The sequence below is a fragment of the Cinclus cinclus genome, chromosome Z, assembly GCF_963662255.1.
Source record: "Cinclus cinclus chromosome Z, bCinCin1.1, whole genome shotgun sequence".
Lineage (NCBI taxonomy): Eukaryota > Metazoa > Chordata > Aves > Passeriformes > Cinclidae > Cinclus > Cinclus cinclus.
This window is the reverse complement of record NC_085084.1, coordinates 19,276,097-19,287,585: the sequence shown is the minus strand read 5'-3', so window position 1 is coordinate 19,287,585 and position 11,489 is coordinate 19,276,097. Positions and strand designations below refer to the sequence as shown.

The following is an 11,489-nucleotide window of genomic DNA, read 5'->3' as shown; positions in this document are numbered from 1 at the left end:
CATACATACATACATGCATATATATATGTATATATATATATATATACATATAGTTCTTATACAGATTCTCAAAAAAAATTTAGGCAGGTTAGGTATACTGTGTTTGGAGTTTCACTGTCAGAAGCACATATCTATAGCAACTCACCGTAATTTTCTACACAAAAATCTAGTATTGCAATGGGTCTTAGTCATGTATGTTTAATTACCTCAAAGTGATAAACTACTTCTTTGTATGCTACTTATATTTGCTCTATGATTTATCCTCCCTCTTCTGTCTGCTCCTCATTTCTTTGTTGCTCATCTCTCTAAATGTAATCACCACAGCACTAGTTGAAACTTCCTTTCATTGCTTAGCTTCCACCACTTTTTGCATACTTTCCAATATTCTCCTTTACTCTATGAGCAACCTGTAACTGATTAATGCCATTGTTACCATGAAGTCCTGCTGGTACGTGTGGCCTACAAGAGCTTTCCACAACTCGCCTTCTATGTAAAAACAATTTTTAAGGGAAGCATTGTATTGTTTCCTTCTCCTTGCTAGACAACCTAAGAGATAACCTGATTATCTTTATTTATAGGTATGGCTGAAACAAGGGAGAGAATGAAGTAACACAATATGTGAAATACTCCAAGTCTGTCAGGAATGCTTAAAGTACTGCCTTACCAAAAAAACATGAAAACTGCTGAGCATAGTGTGACATAGATAGGGGCAAAAAAGAACAATCAGGGTGTGTACAAGTTTTACTGATTCCAGGTTGCTGAGAACTTTGGAAAAAATGCAACACCATTCACTCTTAAAAACAATTCAAATTACTCCAAATAAGCAAATCATATAACAGTAAGTTTACATTTGTCACTATAACTGCATTTTCCTCAGGTCCTTTGCATTTCTTTTGGTATCACTGCAATGACTGCAGAATGCTAGACTACAAACTATTACATAATGAAATTAATAATAAAACAGTAAACTTTTCTTTTTAAAATATCAACATTATCTTAAGTAACTTGATAAATTAAGACACAAATCTGAACTGTAGCATTAAAACCACATAAATAAATATTTTAATTAACATACTTATACATTAACATAACATATCCCAGTCTTACAGCTGCAGTTAATATACTTCTTTTAACTGTATGATTCTTAATAGCAGTAACAATCTTAGCAGCTCTATTTCCATAGAGAACTTTGTGCATATTTTGAGATATGTCTTGTTCTTCCTTCTCCATTACTCTATAATTTCATTTCTAATTATCAGAGAATGAAATGACTCACTGCCTAGCATCAACAAGTACATTATCATCTTATAAAAACACTACCACTTAGGCTTTCAGGGATGGTTCTCCAGCATAGTTTTCAAAAACAAAGTATTGTGTTACACCTTTAAAATCAGGCTGACATACAACTGGGTAAGTGCAGGCCTAGTCAGAATGGATGAGTAAATGCTCTGCTTAGAGTATTAATATGAATTAGGTTATTAATGTAAAAGATATGAGGTACCACATATTCACTATTTACATATGGTATTAACTTTAAAACAACCACAGGCTTTCAGCATTGAATGTAGATTTCTGTGACAGGTCAAATTTAAAGAATGGAGATAGGCAAAAATGAGAAAGAAGTAATTAAGGCCAAGTACAAGGATGTAAGTAGACAAGTCAAACAGCAAGGTAAGGTCAGACAGCCTTTTTTGTAATGCTATGACTCCTTCCAGTAGAAGATGACCAAATCGAACATAAAAAAGTATAAGAGCAAAAGGCATAATAATTTCATTCTTTAATAAAAAACACAGCCTGTACTGAACAAGGCACCAATTCTACTTATTTTTTGCTTGCTTGCTTGCTTGGAGTAATTACTGGGTTTTGCTCAAATCTAATTCAGGTTTGAAAACACCTACAAAAATTTGCATAGGTGAGCTCTGAAACCAATGTAAAGGCCCAGAAAATCACTTGGCTACATATTCACAAGACAAACAGTTCTAATTTATTCCTAATTAAGCATTCAATAGAAGAAGTAACTTAAAGAGATCAATTATTTGAACTAAAGATTAGCATTCATTCCAATCCAATGTTTTATCAACTGGTGTGCAATTGCTCGACTTGGTGGTACAAAAAAAGAACGCTGGTTTCCTTTAATGAGAACTTCCACAACCTGCAACAAAACCAGATTTTTTTATCTTTAGAAGACAGCATTATACACTATAGAGAATCTAACGTATTATGCAGAAATTATCTTCCTACAATGATCTATCAGTCTACCACTGCTATACCTATTAAGGAGTTACTAAGAGATTCTCCAAGGTAGATGCAGAGAAAGTCCCACATTGTATGAATTACGACATTTTTGAGCTTAATGTGCCCCAAAGGATACCTCCTTCCTAACAGAATTGTGGAGACTGCTAGTACATGATTTAAGGCTTTTGTGAAGCCATTTTATGACACCACCAGATGGTGCTCTACACCGTGACAAAAATAATTCTTTTAATTTTTACATGTAGTGCTTAAGATGTGTTTTCTTGGTCTTCTGAAGCAATTGTAAGTAACGTGAATACAATTTTAGCACATTTTTGAAGTATATTTATTTCCAGCTGTATGCCAATCTGCATGTGACTAGGTGTATTTGGAACAGATATTAATTTAAAATAATGCCCCCAGTGTTAACAGAAGCACACTGAGATTGTAGGTGACTAACTTTGCCTTCAAGGTGACTTACAGTCAAAACACTTGGAACTGCTAGGCAGCTGTCCAGTGTTATTAAAAGCTTAGCTCTTAAGTCGCCTATGGGAAAACCCACAAAAACTAATGTGCAAGCAATCTTTCCTTCTACTCATGAGCTGAAATACTTCTGTGAAAGTCTTTTCTGCCTCTCTTTTATTTGACTGTATTTTAACTGCTGATGGAAGCTAAGTGTAAGATTTATTATTAATGCACAGTAAGCTGCATTTAATACTATGGTATTAAAATAGTACTGCATGAAAAAATATCTTCAATCTAATGAATTCCCAGAGTCCTTACTATAACTTCCATTCTCACAGAAAATCTAACAGCATACTCGTTTGAGAAACTGTGATGAATAATGCTATTAAATACTACTTCTGCATGAAAAGCACAGGCTTGCTAAGGAAACGGGTTAAAATAGCTTGGCTATCTCACAGAAGGGGAAGGTGAAGAGCAAACTGGAAAAATGTCATAAAATGAGCTTGCAAGTAACTCAGACATTACTGTGAATATCTGTCTTTCTCTGGTTGTGTCTAACCTACAACCACAAAATAATGGAACTATAGTATGATAAAATGAAGAGTACACATGCTCATTTGACTGGTTGAAAAAGCAAGTGTGTGATGAATGCCAGAACCAAAACAGTCACAGACTAATCAATAGAAGAATAAAATGAAATTGAACTTTACCTGTTCTCTAGTGAACCAGCGGGCATCCTCTATTTCATTCTTGTCAACTTTAATTTCTGTGGACACTGCAAAAGCTAAGCAGCCAATCATTAGGGAGGAGGGCATTGGCCACGGCTGACAGGAGACGTACTGAACATGGGAAACTTTGATTCCAGCCTCCTCCTCTACTTCTCTTCGAACAGCATCTTCTATGGTTTCGCCTAATCAAAAAGGGCAAAGAACAATCAGCTCATGAAAATACTCCAAGCAACAATCACATGCTGTGCTTTGAACTGACTCAAAAGATTTGAAACTGCCCAAGGCAATTATCTCTAAAGATCTAGCTCACAGATCAGGGCAAAGACCTTGGCAAAGACGCAAAAGTCTAACAAGGAAAAACAGCCAACAAAAAAAAATTTGAACTCTGAAAATAAAGTGTAGTCATTTCTCCATAATAATATTTATTTCCTGAATTGAAAATTCATCATGCACACAAACCATTATCAGTAGACCTAAAATGTCAAAAATTGGGTAGAAAATGCATAATTCCTATAATCAGTCTTGAAACATTGATCTATTCATTTGTAACTAGCACCATGTTAATTTCTGGATTTTCAGAGTGATTGCAACACCATGTACTATGACCAAAATATCAGTATTTAGAATTACAATAGTGTAGGAAAACAGAGATTTAGAATACTTGTTCACATTTCTGCATGGTATTATTCCTTTTGCCTGACTCATTCTTCATTGCCTTAACATGTGCAGACAATACTGTAAATTGAAACTTCAATGGAAAGCTTTGCTTCAATACCACAGAAAAGTGTGGATGTATGTGTGTGGAATGCTGAAGGTCACCAGCCTACAGCTGCACACATGTATTGTGCTATAACCACTGATTACAAGCTAATTAAAGGACACAGTCCATCCATTAGAAATAAAAGACTTATTTCAAATGATACCTGAATAGATTTGTTCATGCGGTCACTGTATATCAACCTGCACACATTTACTGAATATATTTATTCACTATAATTTCACCAGTGATAAAGATCTATTCCCAATATAAGAATGTTTTACATGTTGTTCTGCAGGTACTTACAACAGTAACTAATTTTAACTATTATTGTTTGACATAACTATTGAAATATCTATTTGTCTTTCTTTCAGAATTATGTAATTTCTACTTATCTTCCATAGAATCAATCGGGCTGTAAACACATAAGCATATGCTTCATGTTAACTTTAACAATTTAACTTACTTTTCCAATGCTAAAATAATTGTAAAATAAATTTGTTAAGTATCACCAGCCAAGGTGGTGTGATTTAAAATTATTTTTTTTCATTTAAGTAGTGATTTAAGACCACATGATATGAAGACGATTTAATTTTTATTTTCTCAAGTTGCTTTTTGTTTTTTTTGCTTTTAATAAATCAGCAGATACAAAGTACAAAATAAGCATATTTATTGTAACAACTCATCTAAAAGGAAGCAAAAAACTTCAATTTTAGGTAACACAAATTATATTTCTGTGTAAAGGTATAATACTTTTATTGAGAAAATATATTTGATAAAGGAAAATAAAATTACCAGGTTCTATAAATCCAGCAAGGCAGGTAAACATTCCTGGAGGGAACCTCTTCTGCCTACCTAAAAGGCAGTGGTTTCCATCTGGATGGATAACTTGCATTATCACAACAGGATCTGCAAAGGACACGAAACTAATGTACTTCAACATTTGAGGGACTTAAAGGCAGTAAAGACTTCCAGTCTATTCCATACCAATGTATATAAAGACAAAAATGATACTGAAATCATAACTGGGTGCATGCCCAGAGTAAGCTGTTATTTCACTTCCCTTTGGGAAACACAGGATAGTTCTTTATTTTGGTTGCGCAACATACATGCTTAGTAGAAGCAGTTTACTAACCAAGGCTTGAAATGCAGGAGAGAAACTACCTGTAACCAAAGAACATGATCTGCTTTACCAGCAGTACTAACTTAGCTATGCATCCAGCATATATCAACAGTATCTGCAGCAAACTCATTTATTATCACCTTTTCTTCACCACAGAGGTCTGAAGAATGTCTTTTTGACTGAACACCAAATAGCTAGACACTTTGCTGACAACACAAATACTGACTAAATACTGACTACTTCCCACCTTTGACTTTGTTTGCTCTTTGCTATCAGTTTTTCCTATGATGTCACACTTTGATAAATTTTCTCAATTCTGGTCATTGTGTGTGTCTTTTTCTTTCTAACTTAGTATTTTCTCCTACTGGTCTAAGCAACCTTATCAACTCGTGATCTTTTTCCCTTTTTATTGTCATCTAGTTTTAAGTAAAAAGTAAAATGTGACCCCTTATATACTGCTGATACCTCATTTATACTGTTGGAATTCCTAATTGATATTGCTTGTTGAAATAAGGTTTGCATTGTCACAGCAATTCTGTATCACAGACTAGTACAAGAGAAGCCTGAACTTAATGCTAAATGGATCTAAGATACATATAACCTCTGGAAAAACAAGTATGAAAGACCTAGGACAGAAGAAAGCAGCTGAAATAACTAGAAATAAATTCATTTGCATGCATATAATACAAGCAAGCCACTTTTGAGTGAGTATTCTCACCAACTCTTGGATATGACGTGTTGTGAACTCCTTGGAGACTGGGACAATCTTCTTTTAAGCACGTTTTCTTGTAACCCCCTTCTTCAATCTTGGTTGCACTCCCACATGTTGGGCAGAATCGGTAGCGGCTGTGCCATGCCAGAACAGATCTCGCCTGGGCTATTACTCCTTTAAAACATTATATTGAAAATGCACAAAATCAACTACTAATTCATGTTAAGCTTTTAACGGCATAGAAAAATCAAGTAGTGAAGTTTAACACAAAAAAACAAAGTCGGAGTGTGGTTTGAATCATAATCATGGCTACAAGAGAAGTCAACCAGTATGAGTTATGCACACCTTTTGCTTTGCAGCACAGCAAATGAAATAGAACATGGTATTAAAGAGTTACAGGGCAATTTACACACATTCAGAAACAAATTCATCCAGATCAATATACCCTGTTTCTCACAAGTCAAAGTCACTTTGTATAGGCAAACTGCCAAAATTACACGTATCAAGTCTTTTCCAGATGACCGTTTTAGGGCTACAGGTATTGACATAATAATGCATGGTTACATTTCAACTTAAGGTTAAAGTCAAGTTTTCCCATTATCCATATGCAAAAATAAAACTGCTACAACAGCAGTCACTAACAACATTTGTTGCTAATGTCCTTACTAACACTAATTTACTTGGGCATCCTGACTTTTCTACACTTCCTTGTCAGATGAGTATCCAACACACTGTTATAAAAGACTAACGGTCTCATTTCTTGTAATTAACAATTTCATCACTGAAAACTCAGTAATGACAGATTTTTTCCCTTTATGTTTATAATGTTCATGCATGAATATTTAAGTTTTAAAACCCATGATGATCAACAGGTTTTACAGTCTAAAAACGAATTGCAGAAACAAATCCTTTGCAAATGCATATGTTCTTATATACAAAATTATTTATAAACCACTACCAGGCTTTTAAAATAAAAATATTTCTAAAGTCACTGAAACACACGATTTCTTTGCAGTGGTTTCTCTCTTCTTTGAATACCAAAGTGTATCTTTCTGATTATACATTTTGTACTTGCTGCATTTTATGCATCTTACCAGCTTCTTTTTCAGGTAACTGCAGTAGTGCTGGCATCGGCGGATGAAGAAAGTAACAACCCTCATGCTTCTGTTTAAATTTTTCAGCAGAAACAGAATCTATGCTAAGAGCAAACCAAGCAACTAACCCATCTTCTTCATCTTCTTGTAGAACTCTTCCATGGCAAGCCACCATCAGGTTCACATCAAACTGAAGTTCCACTCCAAGAAAAATCAAGGTACATTCTTCAGTTTGGTTTATGTACTGTTCCACATCCCTGTGGTATAGCCTGCAAAGCTTCACTTCTGGTTGCTGTGAGCTCTCTCTTCCCCCACCCACAGTAACCAAGGGACTTAGATTTGAGAAGAGGATGTATACTGTATCTGGATGGCTTTGTTTTTTACTTAGCCACTTGGAATCTGTTCTTTTATCACTCCTTCTATCCAGAAGTGTCATGCCAAAATAATTTTCATATTCTTTCACATCATTTGACAAAAAACTAGGTTTACCATCACCCTTCACATTAGCCAACAAATTAGCTATGTGTTTGTACCCCCAAAATTTAGCAATGTCCAGAGCTGTCTGCCTTGATTTATTAATGATGGATCTGTCACACCTAAAGAAACAGAAAAGAGCTGAGGTTACCAGAGCAAATAAGTTCAGGAAGGGTCCTAATGTTGTATTATTCTTACTTATAGCATATCCATCTGACATTATTGATGTACAAGAACTTCTAGACACTCTGTCTATACTGGGATAATCTTTAGATAAATGTTTAGTGTCATGATGATGAAATATAATTATACTTATTTTTCTTTTGCCTAGGCTGTATTTCACATTTTTGTTGATCCTTTCCTGATTATCATTCACCAAAGTCCCTGAAGTAGTACAAAGGCAATGAATTAATCAAAATTCCACATACTGTATAATTTTTTTAAAAAAAAGCTCAAAAACAATGCTTTGGAAGTCAGGTTCCAAGTCTGTTCCTCATAATCAGTAATCAAAATGGTAAAAAAAAAGAAAAAAAAGAAAGAAAAAAAGCAACCTAACATGCATTTCTTTCCAGAAGCTACTGGAAACAACAACAAAACATTTACAATAAAATATTTTATTGAGGTTAATTGGCTTGTTCAGCCTGGAGAAAAGAAGACTGAAGAGAGACCTCACTGGGGTCTCAAACGTCCTCATGAGGGAAAGCAGAGCTCAAGGAGTGTTTAGACAATGGTCTCAGGCATATGGGCACATGGTGGGATTCTTGGGATGTTCTGCACAGCTGCAGGAGTTGATTCTTGTGGGTCCATTCTAACTCAGGATATTAGATGATTTACCATAAAATTCGAATCAAGAATACAGCCTCTGCTTACTAACAGAAACTGGTTCCTGTAGGGATCTTTCAGTTACCGAGATGCCTGTGAAGTGAAATAGATAAGGGAGTATTGCCTCATCATATACATTTGAATACTAAAACCAAAGATAAACCCAAACCTTAAATAGGTTTGAGGTTGATTGGGAGGTCAAAATAACACAATTTAAATATTTGGTAATCCTAAATTGGTAAGTAAAACAGAAATGTCACTGTAAACTACAAATCATGCAATAAATACTAGATTCAACAGTTTCTAAAATCAGAGAATGCTAGTAATATTAGCTGCTGCTGATACACAGGTAACTGCACCACAGACAAGACCATTTTGAGATTCTATATTAAACTCGGTAGTTTTTGAGGGAATTTGAGTTCAGTTTAGAAAATTACTCAAAATTTAATTACAAGTTTTTGCTGCTAAAGCAACTCCTCTCATGACCAGTAAAAGGACTCAAGGGAACGGCATGAAGCTCTCTCAGGGGAGGCTTAGGTAGGCTATCAGGAAAATGTTCTTTATCCAGAGGGATGCTGGGCACTGGAGCAGGCTCCCCAGGGTAGTGGTCACAGCACCAAGTCTAACACACTTCAAGAAGTGTTTGCACAATGCTCTCAGGTACATGGTCTGATCCTTGGAAACAGCGTTCTGCAGGACTCTGAGTTGGACTTAATCTCTGTGAGTCCATTTCAGCTTTGGATATTCTATGATTCTACAATTCTCTGATAAAAAACCAACTGACTAGATTCCTAGAATTATTCTCTGTAATGTTATGAAATATTATCTTCATAGACATTCATGTGGTATACAACCAGCAACTGTAATTGTCAAAAAAAATATTCTAAACATTAACTAAAAGGAGACCAATGAGGCCACTCAGCAGCATGACCAATGATGCTCATGGTCATCAGACCAATGAACATAATCTCATGAATTATATTCAATTGCCTGAGAGAGCAACCATGAAAAGGACAATTAAAAGTGCTATGCACTTTTTTTTTAAATGAAAAGCATAACTTAAAAACTGTTATCCTATTTACCAACTGATAAATTCCCCAGCATCTCAAAAGGTTCCTTAATATACAAAATCTAGCACTGAGATACTCCTCTATGTACTGGAATATACTGACTGTAGTAGCCACCAGTGGTTCATCTAAGGCCCCACTCTGAGCCCCAGCAGAAGCTACAGGTCTTGGGTATGACTGAAAAAAAAATATTCAAAAACGGGTGGGATGATTACTAGAGGCTGTGGAATGCTATGCTGAAGTTATTCATTAACTAGAGAATGAACTAAACTTGCTTTTCTCAGTAATCAGGAGTTCAGAAAGGAGCAGATTTGGCTTGATTAATGTTAAGCACATTTGATTCTAACTTAGTTTTGAAACATTTTCCATTTGAAATAACTTTGGAAAAGGTCAGTCTGTCATGTCCTACTGAAGAGTCAGCAAACATTCTACACTAATAAAGATTAAAAATCAAGTTTAGAGAAAAAATTTTAAGTGGAAAAATCAAATACACCATTGAATATATATATATTGTATTATATTATATTATATTATATTATATTATATTATATTATATTATATTATATTATATTATATTATATTATATTATATTATATTATATTATATATTATACCATATTGAATTTATATTCAATAGAGTGGTTGGAATTAGGGTGCAAACTTTGTTCTATTCTGTTTGCCTCTGTGAAAAGTGACAACATAACCTTCAATATCAAAGGAGTAACTTTAGAGACACTTATAACTTTTAGACTTTCTTTGCAAATATGAAAAGCATGATGCAGCAGCAGAACCCAGTTACAAATTGACACAGAATACCTTCTACGAGTTTTCAGGAAAATTCAGCCACTATCTGACCGGTATATTTAGTTCTGAGACAAAACTAACAGGGGCAAAAAACGTGGGTGAAAAATAGATGTTGAAGGGAGGTCTACTAAACAGCTTACCCTGCCTGAAGAAGAGCCTGCACAACCTCGAGGTGTCCGTTTCTAGCGCCGTACATGAGAGCTGTCCAGCCGTTCCCGGCGGCCGCGTTGAGGAGGGACGGGGAGCGCCGGAGCAGCGCCTTCAGCCGGGCGGCGTCCCCCGCAGCAGCCGAGTCATGCAGCTCAGAAACCATATCCCCATGCAGGCTCTGCTCACAGTCAGTCATGCCGCCGACTAAGTTAAAAAAAAAAAAAAAAAAAAAAAGAAAATCACCTGGGGGGTACCCACCACTACTAACACGAACTAAGCAGAAGACCAAACTCTAATGCTGTACAGAAAATCAGTATTATTACCGAATATACAGACACAACAAATTCTTGTGATTGGCGTGATGTTGTTATCCCAAATCAAATCTTCGTCCCACCCATCTACAAACATAGTGAATCGTTACCTTAACAATAAAAAACCAACAACTTTAAAGAGGCTTAAGGACCAGAAGATTTCACTACGGACGCGACAGTGAAAAAATCACGTCGTGGTTTCTAAACCAAACGCACACAGACAAACAGACTGCTACCCGCCGGGACCGCTACGCAACACAGCCACAGCTTCTATTCTCTCAGGGCCCGCTCCACTCCTTTCCCCAGCGCCGCGACCCGGCCTTGACAGCGGGACCCCGTCACCGTCCGCGGCTCCGCCTGCAGCCGGGCCCTGTGCGCGCTCCCGCTGCGCCCGGCAGCGCCGCGGGGCAGCCCCGCCCCTGCGCGAGCCCGAGACAGACGGAGCGGGGCCGAACGAGCCCGAAAAGCGCCGAGCGTGCCGAGGGGGCGCGAAAAGCTCCGAGCGTGCTCGAGGGGACCCGAAAAGCGCCGAGCGTGCCCGAGCAGTGCCGAACGTGATTGCCCTGCCCGGCCCTTCAGGCAGGAGCCGGGCTTGGGACGCTGCGTATTCCCGGAGGGAATCACTGGTGGTTTCCGGAGTGCTGCTGCCGGCGAGGCCGGGTCGATGCATAGGGTTAAAGGGCAAACAGCCATTTTGTCCGCCAGGCAGGAATCTCGGTGGTTATAGGGAAGCGATCAGATTGATTTTTAG

General features: G+C 36.9%; 1 protein-coding gene across 2 annotated transcripts; it reads right to left on the bottom strand.

The window, feature by feature from the left end:
• Positions 1-2,041: 2,041 nt before the first annotated feature.
• On the bottom strand, positions 2,042-11,024 carry NUDT12 (nudix hydrolase 12). Of its 2 annotated transcripts, none has more exons than XM_062513549.1 (6): positions 10,418-11,024; positions 7,112-7,707; positions 6,024-6,191; positions 4,978-5,091; positions 3,408-3,607; positions 2,042-2,152 (listed from the first exon to the last, which is right to left on the bottom strand). In XM_062513549.1, the coding sequence occupies exons 1-6, from the start codon at positions 10,621-10,623 to the stop codon at positions 2,042-2,044; spliced, it is 1,395 nt and encodes a 464-aa protein (XP_062369533.1). In that variant the 5' UTR covers positions 10,624-11,024. The 2 variants fall into 2 exon arrangements, with proteins under 2 accessions (XP_062369533.1, XP_062369534.1); XM_062513550.1 differs by having other exon boundaries at positions 10,472-11,024.
• Positions 11,025-11,489: the final 465 nt, after the last annotated feature.